General features: G+C 40.1%; 2 protein-coding genes across 4 annotated transcripts; one reads left to right on the plus strand and one right to left on the minus strand.

Annotated features, from left to right (window-relative positions):
* Window positions 1-2,801: 2,801 nt before the first annotated feature.
* Window positions 2,802-7,551, minus strand: ogfod2 (2-oxoglutarate and iron-dependent oxygenase domain containing 2). 3 transcript variants are annotated; one of them, XM_069683674.1, is made up of 7 exons: window positions 7,349-7,551; window positions 7,174-7,230; window positions 5,137-5,247; window positions 4,946-5,045; window positions 4,629-4,750; window positions 4,026-4,283; window positions 2,802-3,587 (listed from the first exon to the last, which is right to left on the minus strand). In XM_069683674.1, the coding sequence occupies exons 1-7, from the start codon at window positions 7,481-7,483 to the stop codon at window positions 3,354-3,356; spliced, it is 1,017 nt and encodes a 338-aa protein (XP_069539775.1). In that variant the 5' UTR covers window positions 7,484-7,551; the 3' UTR covers window positions 2,802-3,353. The 3 variants fall into 3 exon arrangements, with proteins under 3 accessions (XP_069539775.1, XP_069539774.1, XP_069539776.1); XM_069683673.1 differs by having other exon boundaries at window positions 4,629-4,753; XM_069683675.1 differs by lacking the exon at window positions 5,137-5,247 and having other exon boundaries at window positions 4,629-4,753.
* A 442-nt stretch (window positions 7,552-7,993) lies between these two features.
* Window positions 7,994-12,445, plus strand: LOC138610377 (gypsy retrotransposon integrase-like protein 1). Its single transcript, XM_069683117.1, has 8 exons — window positions 7,994-8,300; window positions 9,029-9,222; window positions 9,318-9,429; window positions 9,522-9,660; window positions 9,978-10,032; window positions 10,135-10,392; window positions 10,492-10,605; window positions 11,084-12,445. The coding sequence occupies exons 1-8, from the start codon at window positions 8,132-8,134 to the stop codon at window positions 11,339-11,341; spliced, it is 1,299 nt and encodes a 432-aa protein (XP_069539218.1). The 5' UTR covers window positions 7,994-8,131; the 3' UTR covers window positions 11,342-12,445.
* Window positions 12,446-12,476: the final 31 nt, after the last annotated feature.

Consider the following 12,476-nt stretch of genomic DNA (forward strand, 5'->3'; position numbering starts at 1 on the left):
CCACACATGACAAAAAACAAAACATGAATCGATTTAGTAACTGAACTATTTACAATAAGGTTGTAAAGTCTGTTGTACAAAGGCATTACACCACTGTATGTACGTGCTTGCATTTTTGTGTTTTGGTGTTTATTTGAATAAGCTGTAGTGTTCCTCCGGTCCAAGAGAACCATCTCTCCTTTCCCCGTTTCCCTCCAGTTCAGCTCTCCATATTGGCACTGTAACCCGGAACAAAAAGAAACAACCAAAAGTCCTGATGCTCTGATGTTGCTGAAACGGATCGCTTTATTGTGCAAGATGTTGCGTGCAGGTTTATTTATGTTATTCCCTCTGTATGAAAAAATGGAACCACCAAAACACTACATGCATATGCAAATAAAGAGAAATGCACACATGATGAATATTCATTACTTGTCAGTCCAAAATCATGTCATTAAAATGCCATTATTCCAAAAAAACAATGTGGCTTATCTTTTTAAATATGTTTTTAAACTTAAATGACATTTCTAACATGACTGAGAGATGTGTGGCTTAGCAACGCAAAAGGGACATTCACAAAATCTGTCATTTCTGATCCAGCCAGTCGAAAATATTACAAAAACAAGCACTGGCAGAGGAACAGTGTAACCTCTGTGTTTATGAATATAGACAACAAACACAATTGTTGGAAAAGATGGTGCACTGGAAGTATTCTTAATAGGGAAGCATTGATCTTAGCTTCCGGCTATTTGTGCCAGAAAAGATTAAGAGCTTTGGAGCTCTACACTCAGCAAACACAAGGACATCAGGGGGGTACACCACGAAGCAAGTCCAACATACCCAGCCTTTCTTTAGGTAAGCTGGCTCGACAAAGGCTGAAACGCCAGTTAGAAATAACAGGTATCATAAAGGTGGTTATCAACTTTCTCTGTTAACCCAGGCTCTCTGTTTCTGGCTCTGTGCGCGCTCACAGAAAAAGGGGCATTTTAAGAGTCATTTGATGTTTTTCCGCACAAAAAGGAGCGACCATCAGCTGTCTGCTTCAACTGTTTATTAAAGTTATTACAGTGAAAAACAACACTGCTGCTGAAAAAAGAGAGAGAGGAATGCAGCAAAAAAGACTGTGTTAGACTGCCTATTTTAACATAAAACACTCTTAGCAGCTCTCAGTACCTCGCATTCATTTCTAATGTAACAACTACACACAGAACAACTCTTAAAGTTTAACAATGATGCACATGATTTCAGTAGTACAGGTTCCAGAAGTTTCCATATACATAAAACCTGAGCTGATGATCTATATTACTCGCAGAGACCATCATCAGGACGTACTTAATGAAATGACCGCCCTTATGTTATCACATCTGTTCTCCTGCTTAAACACAAGACGGTAGGCACGGAACAGCATGATAGAAATGTGGTCACAGAAGCCGAGGTCGATGTCCCCCATCTGTTTGTGTACACACGTTTAAACGTGTTGCTTCCTTGGGTTGCAATGATGGCACGATGGTGAAAACCTGGTCGAATATCCACCAGGCTCTGGGTACTTGTTTTGGACAGAGGTGATGTTGTTATGTAGCTCTCTGAGCGCCTGCACGAGTGCTAATGATGCCTTGTTAGCATTAGCACTCGTGAAGGTGTGAACAGCTACGACAAACACCGCTGTGAACTTTGGCATCACTTTGAATTGTTCTTGAAATTATGATTATGGCTGTCTAATGTACATCCTCATTATTCTCGGTTATGCTTTTCTCTCACTATCTCACCTATGTGCTCAGTTAGGTAGGTGTAACACTTTCTTGATTATCACGTGACTGATGGTGTCCAAAGCTTAACATCACTGGTGCTTCGGAAAGCTCTTTAACGTCGCACTGCGCTTTCAAAGTAGTGAAACGCGCTTCAAAGCTTCAGTATCAACTCTCTATTTCGATTTCAGTATATTAGACACCTACAGGTAGTATAGCCAGCCACCTAGGGCCATTGTCATCAAACCTCCATACCCAGGCCAAGAATCTCGATGTCATCTTTGACTCGGAACCAAAATTTTACAAACATATCAACTCCGTGGTGAAAGGTTGCTATTTTCAGCTAAGGAACATTGCCAAACTTAAATCCTTCCTCTCTCTAAACGACATGAAAACCGTCATCACTGCATTAATCTCCTCAAGACGAGATTACTGCAGCTCACTGTACCTGGGTGTCGGCCAGTCCTCGTTGTCTCGCCTGCAGCTGGTGCAGAATTCTGCAGCGAGACTTCCAACCGGTTTCAGAAAAAGAGACAGCATTAAACTGATACGAGCATCCCTGCACTGGCTGCCTGTTAAATACAGGATTGATTTAAGGTTCCTCTAATTGTTTTTAAGGCCACACGTGGGCTGGCACCCCCGTATATCTCAGAACTCATTTGCCCCTACTCTTCCACTAGGTCCCTCAGATCCTCAGAGCAACTGTCTTTAACTGTTCCAAGGTCGAGGCTAGTGTTTCCCCTCCATTGACTCTTTTAAGATAAAACTCAAAACGTACATGTTTTTTGTGGCCATTAGTTGCTCTAGTGTTTTAGACACATGTTATTGCTTAGTATTTTTTCTATTGTCATTTTTTCTTGTTTTGGTGTGCTGTTTATTTTAAACTTGTACAGCACTTTGGTCAACTCTGGTTGTTTTTAAATGTGCAATATAAATAAACTTGACTACGTGTAGAAATGGTCAGGCAAAGGACCCTACGGTCGGATCAGAGTCATGTAAAGACACGCTTGACCAACATGATAATAGTGAAGGATCTGTGTGATACAAACAAAAACAAATACTGGAATCCATTCGTAAAAACATTCAGGGTGCCTTTTATAATAATGATGCAAACTATTTTCACTTAACAGGTTTATAGGAGCTGAATTTGGGGACACAGAGCACAGGTATCAGATCAGTACTCAGAATAAAAACATATCCTGACTTTCAAAAATTGGTAATAAAAGAGATAAATCCAGAGTGGTGTATCGTTAATGTTTTAGCACACATTATATAATATTCATCTATATGTCAAAACGCAGTCGGGCTACAATCAAACTAAATATACAGCCGGGACATATTCGCCATTCCATTTTGGAAAACAGTAGAAAAGTCTTTTAAGAATAAATTTCCTTTAACAGTTTTCTACAGGCAACCAGGGTAGTGTTGATTATACATATACATACAGTCTATATACACAGTCATTTGAAAGGCCGTCATTTTAGAGAGTATATTCTCACAACTTCCATCAGAGGTAGCAGCATATAACGCTGTTTTTTTTTTTATACTACCATCTGAGGATACCGAAGCTGCTAACTTGAAATTCACAAGGTGGTGTTATTAAAGTCGGACATGTTGCTCCGTAACGTTTCAGCAGTGTTTGGTGAACCCGTCAGCCATGCCGTCCCCTTTCACCAGACTTGGTCTCCTGTTGCACATGGGGCACAGCTTGTTGCGTTCCCGTGAGGCTCTCATCCAGATGATCAAGTTCCAGCGTTGGCCAGTGGAGATGGGCAGGGCCCCGTGCATGTGTTGGCCCCGATGGAGGAGGCCCTCGGTCACCCTGTGTTCAACCTCTGAACACTCTGACTCACCTAAAGGCACCTGCAGGAAGGATCCCAGAAATGCTTTTGATAGTTGTATCAGCTTTTCTTATCTCTAAGGTTGTGTTAACCTTACATATATTTTTTGACTCTATAAGGACATATGTGGAACAACACAAGTGATGTCAGCAAAAGTAAGATCACATGTAAACAAATGAGATTGAAAGGGTAGACTTTTTGTTTATGAAATAAAATGATCGTCTCTTAAAATATATATATTTTTTGTTTCTTAGTGTTCGGATAATTAACTTCTCAAGTAACACAAAAAGTATATATTTCTGTAGAATGAAAATAAAGGACTTTAAATTGTTATTGTTAAATTATGTGTCTTTCCAAGTTGCCTCATGTTTGTTGATCGGAAAAAACAGCCATCACATAATATGCCTAGGTATGGATAAAAAGTGACAATATAGCAGGAGTCATAATATTCTATGCTCACCTGTTTCATATCACCAAAATAAAGGTTGCCCTCAGTGAAATCCTTCCCAAGGGAAACATTAAGGGTGACCTCGGCGTTGTCGTAGTGGTAGCTCAGGTCGAGGTCTTCATTGAGGTCGTATTTAACGACGAAGGCCTTGTGGCTGTCAAGACAGCTCCCCCCACAGTCTGGGAAGAGCAGGGAAGCGAGTGGTTGGAGATAGTGCTCACGGAAGGGTGTGATGAAGCCCTCGTCAAAGCCCATTTCATTCAGGAGGATCTGGAGGAGAAAGAAAATAAGGACGTCATAAATCAAATGACTTATAGATGACGTAACCCTCGTGTTTAATTCTCTGACCTCCTTATGACTGTACATATTTAAATAAGCGCTCTGTCATGGCTTACATTTTTATATTCCTATTGTTTTCTAATTTATGGTCAGGAGCTTGTTCTCGTTAATGCATTTTAAAATAAAATTTCTTTGAATTTCTGTTAAAATCCTTTTATGTTTATGCTTGGGAGACAAACTTGATGATTGATGGGGCAATAGTAGGCCTCGTGAATGACCAAGCACTGATTAAACAGCGCTTTGAGGAGTTTTAGCTGCTAGCAATGGATACATTACCCCGTATTGATTCATGGTGTTGGGTCTTCCTTTCGGTGCAGAGGACTGCTCGAAGTGCTCCAGCTCCTCCAACAGCTGCTCACAGAAGCTTTTCTCAAACACAGGGAAGCGATACACCCTCGCTGCTTCAACAGAAACATGAGATAAAGACGCTCTATGAAGCATATCCTTACATAAGTATAGTGCTCAATGCATAAATCAAAGTCTTAAAAATATATATATATCTAAAATGCGTATTCATGAACATTCCCATCTCTTTGTTTGCCTTTTGGTGAACCTTTGGTACTGAGAGGAAATAAGAGGACTTTCCAGCTCACCTGCCTCTTCCACTACCACGTCTAAGAGACGTTCTTCACTGATGTCCCTGCTTCGACAGTGCTCAACAATTTGTCTGAACTTTGGCGCGAGGTAGGACTCCTGAGGAGAGGATGTGTGCAGGTGTGTCAGAGCAAAGTTTTAATGACTTGTGTTTAATGACATCATGTGCAATGAATAATGAAGGTAATACCTGCAGATGGTAGACATGAGGATGGAGAGGCTGGTACTCATCTTTTATAGCTGCAGCTCTCTTAACAGACGTCACACTTAGGTGCCTTCGCCTGTCAACTTCCTGTGAAATCTAAACAGAGCCGTCACACAGTTAAAAACTGTCTAGTAGAGATGTAGGGCTAACTGACATTGAACTACTTACTACGTACATGTTTCATTTTTTTAAAAATTGTTAGCTAGCTTACGTTACTAGCTTAGCAATAAAAATCGCATCCACACCTTATTTATGCTTTATATTTACACTGCTATTTATTCACTCCTATAAAACTCACTGCGGCAAAGCTGACAAAGACAAGGAGGTTCGTCAAAGAGAGAGAAATGTAGAGAACGTTAGCAGCTTAAATCCACTGTGTCATGTTAAAGCAACTTAATTATGAGTTAGCTGAAGGAGAAGAGTCTAGTTAGCGACTTAGGGCCTGTTGTGGTGGGAGTCGCCTTTCATTGGCAGAGCGTAGAGCGCGGGAGGGAGTGTAGACCTGGATGAGGGCAACAGGGTTTTGAATTTGATGCGAGCGACGGCTGGGAGGCAGTGGAGGGATATGAACAGGGGAGTAATATGTGCTGTTTTGGGTTGATTGAAAATCAGTCGCGCTGCTGCGTTCTGGATCATCTGCAGAGGTTTGAATGTGCATGCAGGAAGGCCTGCCAGCAGGGAGTTGCAACATTAAAGATAATCAGCAGCCAGACTGGATTGCAATTAAAACAGTTCATTTATTAATCCTCAGTCAAAAACCGTTTGCCCTTCCAGGATCACACACCTGACCGAGACAATGATTTTCCTGTCTATTATAGCCGACATGTAGCATCACAGCGACACCCTCAGTACGTGCAATGAATTACATGTTTTATTGCAGAAGAACCCTTAATTTGGCTCCAACATACATAATCTGGTGATGTTTTCATTGCAATACATCGCGATCACTCCATATCTCAAGAATTCATTTTAAAACATTGATAGGAACCAAGCAGTGAGGTATGAGGAAACACAAGTATTTTTGGGGGAAAATTTCACCCCAAAAAATACAAAAACAAGAAGATTTTGATAGGCCTATGGTCTCTACTCTACTTAAGTTGGCAAGAAAACACTGAGGTAAGTGAGCAAACAAAATTATAAAGGAACATATATAGTGGTGTGCCAAACCAAATAATTTACATTGCAATATCTTTTCTTTCTGATATGTATATCTATATAGCGATATAAAAAAATATAGGAAATTATTCCAGAAAAATGCTGTGTTTTTATGTACATACCAGTATACAATTATTATTGTTTTTTCAACCCTCTGCCAAGGAATCTCTGACAGCATAAAAAAGCAGTGTGACAACCGGTGGAGCGACACGGTTCTTAATTAACTTTACAAAAAGACTTGTGTGTCGCAGTTGTGTTGTACAAAAGTATGTTTAGTCAGTAACTTCTGATGTGAAAGCTCACTGTCTTGTACTGCCAGTAAAGCCACTAAGAGTAAGCACTTCACTGCACACTCTCTCCTTTAATAGCCCGCATATGAACACACATAAACCAGCACTTGGACGAGGTGCTGCCGATAACGAGAATACACGCACTCAAAAGCCGCCTCACATAACTGAACGTCTGCCTCTTTACAGTTTAGCTGTGTAAACATTTTGTCTCCACCTGAAAGTGACATATTATCCAGGTCCCACCTGCTTTACTATCTATTAATGTATTCATTGGCTGTAGTGACAGCTAATAAGTAATCGGCTGTTTATAGTTAGAGAACACAAGGTTTCTGTTGTTGTTAAAAACTAGACTTTCAGCTGTATGCAAGTTTTCAGAGCACAAGGTGTACGCGCATTGACTGTAAACAAAAATGACAGCTGTCGTGGATGCCCCACTCGGGAAGATTTAAATGGAATTGTGCCCTGAACTATTCAATTCTTTTCAGGTAGACCCACTGAGGTCAGCAATAGAGTAGGCATTGAGTTATGACAAAGAGAGAGAGAATTAATATCATAAAATATTTATATACTTTCTTACCTTGTCGAGCACGTCCTCGAATTGTTTGTCCGTAACGCAACCAAGCCTCCTGAGTGACTGCGAAGCATTGTAAACATAAAAATCAAACACTTGTATTTAGCATATACAAACCGGGCATGTCAATGTTACTTAAAACATAACATTTGCTTAAAAACAAAAACCAATATGCACTCACTGCTTCATAGTCCAATCGGAACTGCTGCTCGGACACGAAGATGACATGAAGCTTATAGTCCTTCAGGAAAATATTATCCGTTGTAAAACAGTCACAGATATAAAACTGAGGATTTCTGTCTTCCTCGTTTGTCATTGTAATCCGTTTCAAATTATGTACTTTGCACGCAGAACTAAAAAGCTATTTCTGTTTTAGCAGCCATACACAAGGATATCCCTTCCGGTTCGAAGTCGTCAAAATAAAAGTCACCTTTACAACAGTGACTGTATGATCCAAACTTTACACTATTCGCATTTTTTTTCAGTGAGAGTAAAACTGGTGAAATTGAGCAGGAACAAAGGGCAGGCACAGACCAAAGCAGTGAAAGTGGCGATTTGAAAAGATCAGATTCCATGTAACTTGTGCTGTTCACACTGTCATGAAAAAAAAGGCCCGAGTAACATATGAGCAACAAAATCGGACTTTGGCCTCATTTGCCTGCAGTGTGAACGTAGCTTTAGTGGCAGGGACTATAGTTAATCAAGAGTATTTCTTCACTGGCTAAAGGATTTGGAGTGATGACGGCACAGTAACATACTAGTTCCAGAGGGTGGCTGCAATGCAACGGAGCAGACGCCGGCTGTCGTAAAACTCCCGCGAAGAAGAAGAAGAAGGAAGAGGAGGCAGAAGAAGAGGAGATCGAATAACCTTTGAACAAACACGCCTAAACATGGCAGCCGGCATGTGTTTGTTTATATAAGTGTTTAGTCGCTGTCCGTTTAACTAAATTAAGTCACAATTGAAATGTTAAGCGTTGATTCGTTGCAAGTAGCTGAGGAGGAGGTGGTTGATTCCAGCTCTAATAAACTCGGAGATATCTACACTTTTGTGACAAAAGGCTCCTTTCCTCAGACGATGAATCCTTTACAAAAGAAGAATCTCAAGCGATACGCCCAGAAATTTATCACTGATGGTAAGGGATATTTTAAAAACATTAATTCGCCATTGGAAAGTCCACAACGCATTGTTTTCTTATAAGCTACGTTACAGTAACGGTCAGTCTTCCGGAGTCACGAACGCTGTACCTGTGTACCTCGTAGGATTCCGTAGCAAAGTACTTAATTTTTAACTATAACGTTAAGCACTGTATATCAAGTTTAACTCAGCTTCTAAAACTTGCTAGTGGAAGAGGATTATAGGAACATAAGGACTACTTATGAAAGTTTACATTATTTGGAGACAAGTTGTGTTTGGTACGGAGTGTATACAAATGTTTAATCAGTAGCATCTAGAAGAAAGCGTTTTGCATTCACTAAACTAAAGGAACAAATATACCTTGTCTTTTAATGAGGTGCTGCCTCGTAATGAGAAAAAAATATGTATTACATTAACTAAAATAATCAATCAATCAAAATCAGGATCTCGTAATAAAGAGAACAGATCTGGAAGTTTATTGATCGTCGCCAATGTATGCTAATCTGTAGTTGCTTTTTACTAAGGTACTCTGGACGTATTTGAGTTCCCTGTGATGAACAACTGGACAGTATATTTATAATACTTTATTTGTGATAACATCCATCCCTGTTTTTATTGAATTAACTGTGGTGTTATGTTCTGTCTGTACTCTGAAGTCTTACGCCTCTTATAATCAGAACACCACACGTGTGTCACAACATGTTCCTCTTCTTTCCTTTTTTCAAGAGGGCAAGCTGTACTATGTGGGATCCAAGAAAGAAATGAAGAGGGAGGTGGTGATAGAGGCTGAGAGGAAGAGACAGATCTTTCTTGACTGCCACTTCAATGACATTGGACATCATCTGGGCCAGAAGAAGACGGTCCACAGGATCCAGAGCAAGTACTACTGGCTGGGGATAATCAAGGACGTAGTAGATTGGGTATTGACATCTTTATTTGTTCAGTATTCTGTTAATATCACTGGGACACAATACAAATAAAGTTCAACCTTTACAGTTTCTATTTGCTGTTTCAGATAAAAGTTTGTGAAACATGTCAACACACAGAGAGAAATAAAAACCTGGCAAGGACTGTCCGGCCTATAAAAGTGGATGCACCGTGGGATATTGTTGGGATTGATTTTATAGGTTTTGCCTCTATTAATTTCATCTAATGCTATTTTTCTGCAGTATGATTTATTTCACACTTTGATGTGTGTTCTTTCTCTTCTCTTTACCAGGGCCTTTTCCAGGAACCAAGCAAGGGAACACCACTGCTATAGTCTTGATTGATTACTTTAGTAAATGGCCAGAAGCTTTTCCGGTGCAAAAGATAGATGCTCTCTCTGTTACAAGATGTATTTCTAAATGCATATACAGGTAAAATGATTTTACAACATTTTGAATAATGATTGCTGATGTTGAAATAGTTTTACCAAAAATGATTGTTAATGAATTTAGATGTTACTTCCCAGTGTGATATTTTGAGTTCGACACAAGACTGTTTTTATGTCCCCCTCAAAGCCAAATTATTTAGTGCTTTTGACAGAATGAGCTTCATTCAACAATTAGCTCCATCTTCAGTCTTTCATAAAAAGATCAGGATGCTGGCATTTTATGTAGATCCTTGCTAATACCCTAAAATTACAATATTTTTCACCTTGAAATTGAACTCCATCTTTTCTTTGTTTGATCAGGTTTGGAGCCCCTAAAACAATAGTGTGCATGCAGACTGCTGCTTTCTGTGATGAGGTGAGCTGTAGGTCACACATTTCATTCAAATAAAAACATCAATAAAATGATCAGAGATTTTTTGGATTGTTTTTTTCAGTGCTTATACTGGTGTTTTTCTAGGTGACAAAGTTGCTGTTTGACAGGTGGAACATTGTGCAGAAAGTGTCGCCTTTGGAACAACCTCAGCTCAACCCGCTCCACGACTGCACAAGTCCTTTGCTGAAGGAAGCCATCGTTCAGATGGTATCAGAGAAACAGGCCGAGTGGGACGACTTCCTAGACCACGTGCTCTTTCTGTTTAGGACGTCCACCAACCCTACGACCAAGTTCACCCCTTACTCCCTCATTTTCAACAGGACAGCTAATTCAACAAATGAAGTAGGACTTCGTTATAGAATACAGAGTAACAGACTAGTTCCTGAAAAAAAGATCAAACGCTTTGATTTGTTTCTACTAATTTTATTGAATTCCCTCTAGAGTACATCAATGATGCTGAATTACAAGGACCAAGAGGATAAGTCCTTCACAAAGGAGAAGACGTCAACATACATGATCTTAATGCAGGAGCAACAGAATTCTGTGAAGCAGCTGGTAATTCATATTTATTACACAAGATGCTGGTAGTAAAGCTTGTTCTTGTTTGTTGGACAGTAAGGGTTCTAAATTTAACTTATACTTAAATTCTTCTTCCATGGATTTTTGATGCGCCACTGGTCTTGCGGGTAAGAGATGTGACCTGTGAGCAGTTTACCAGGTTATAATTATTGGATCCACTAGCAGTTTATTATAGTTATAATCATGCAGAGCAGTGAGGAGACAGACATTTCATATGATTCATAGAGGAGACGAGCAGATGTGTCACAGATCTGTCTGTGTGTTTCTCATACTCTGTCCCTGACTCAGTAAGGTTGCAGTCTGCCCGTGCACTGCCCACCGTAAAGCATAAACTACATCTACACATGCTGTGAAAGACATGAGCGACCCTTTTTACAGATGTTTAAACAGCTGTTATATATTTGCTTCTTCTTTTTTCCTGTTGTGTCTTAATGCGTGTTTGTTTGACTTTCAGGTGATAACCAACATGAACGCATCCTACAAACAAGAGAAGAAGAAAAACGCCAAACGCAGAACGCATAACGTCCCCTCGATTAACTTTAAAATGGAAGATCCTCTATATCCTGCAGGACATTCGCCCTCCCCGAAAAAACTGAAAGATAGTTTTAATTTGTCTTTTCCTGTTGAGACGGTGCTGGCCACAGAGCAAAGCAGCTCAGAACACATGAAGACTGAGTGTGTGTATAACTTGAAAGAGTCTGAAGTCCACTGAGGTCGGCAGAGCGTGACTACATGTTGTCATGAGCTTCCTGAAGTCACGGACAGAAGACGGGAATCGTGGTGTTTGTGAAGTCGTCGTAATGATAAATGTTACTAACGTTTACGTTAATTGTAGACTGATGGTTGATGCAAGATTAATCTTTCACTTAGTAACAGAATCATCTGGCTTTTTTTATACTTTCTGTTGTGGTCCTGAGAGGTTAAAGGATCACTTTTGCAAATTTGGGGGTCGAAATGACTCCTAGGAACAAAAACTTTTGGAATCGGTCCGGTAGAGGACCTCCGCCGGCAGCTGCGATACAGCCTCAATGGAAGCAACATAATCCCCTGGGGTAATTGTGCCCGATCACAGTACGTCCACTGAAAGTGCTTGTGTTTGCCACTGACAGGCTCAGAGTGTTACTGCAGGTGTCCGACAACATTACGGAAATGATCCCTACAAAGGTCCTGTGTAACCAGAAACTCCGGCTCTGAAATTCCGCGGCTGGTGACATGTTAGCAGAACAGGACAGTGGAAACGTGATTTAGAGTTGAAGAGAAGATTTGTTTACATAGAGGACTGCCAGCAAGAATATATTTCGAAATCCATGGCTGAATATTTACCTGATTTCGATGATGAAGATGAGGCATTTGAATTCGATGGCCGTCCCTATTTATGTGAGCTAGAGTATACGATCGAAGAGCTCACAGAAATTGAAGAGAGAATGAGAGCGAGTGGGGCAACAGGATGAGCAGGGTGAACCGGCTGCCGGCGGGGGACATTTACTGAACCGATTCCTAAAGTGTTTCTTCCTATGAGTCATTTCGACCCCCAAATTTGTAAAAAATGAAAATGTCAATTAAGGTGATAAGAATGTTATTGTCTTTTATGCTTTACATAGCTCATCAAGGGATTTCTCTCTAAACCCCCAAACTTAAAACATTTTGCTGCAGTTAAGAATTTATTTCAATTCGTGGAGTTGATTAAACCTTGCACAGTGTGGAAATGTTATTATGTAAACATGATCAAATCTATGACTATCAACAGTATACAGTCGATTTGCTATCCCTGATTAACTGTGATATTGTAACTTTTTTTTTATTAAACTCCTTGAAATTTGCCTTAAAAATGCTTGCAAACATTTTCC

The sequence above is a fragment of the Semicossyphus pulcher genome, unplaced genomic scaffold (assembly GCF_022749685.1).
Source record: "Semicossyphus pulcher isolate SPU_LCO1_2020_fin unplaced genomic scaffold, fSemPul1.0.p SCAF_6, whole genome shotgun sequence".
Taxonomy (NCBI): Eukaryota; Metazoa; Chordata; class Actinopteri; order Labriformes; family Labridae; genus Semicossyphus; species Semicossyphus pulcher.

Bases quoted from the DNA above. Each gene is read 5' to 3' on its own strand.
- ogfod2 (XM_069683673.1), bottom strand. From the start codon at position 7,483: ATGACAAACGAGGAAGACAGAAATCCTCAGTTTTATATCTGTGACTGT. The intron at 5,248-7,173 runs GTAAGAAAGTAT...GGCTCTGTTTAG, and splicing joins TCGAGGACGTGCTCGACAAG to ATTTCACAGGAAGTTGACAG. The intron at 3,588-4,025 runs GTGAGCATAGAA...TCCTTCCTGCAG, and splicing joins ATTTTGGTGATATGAAACAG to GTGCCTTTAGGTGAGTCAGA.
- LOC138610377 (XM_069683117.1), top strand. From the start codon at position 8,132: ATGTTAAGCGTTGATTCGTTGCAAGTAGCTGAGGAGGAGGTGGTTGAT. The intron at 9,223-9,317 runs GTATTGACATCT...TTGCTGTTTCAG, and splicing joins TCAAGGACGTAGTAGATTGG to ATAAAAGTTTGTGAAACATG. The intron at 9,661-9,977 runs GTAAAATGATTT...TTGTTTGATCAG, and splicing joins ATTTCTAAATGCATATACAG to GTTTGGAGCCCCTAAAACAA.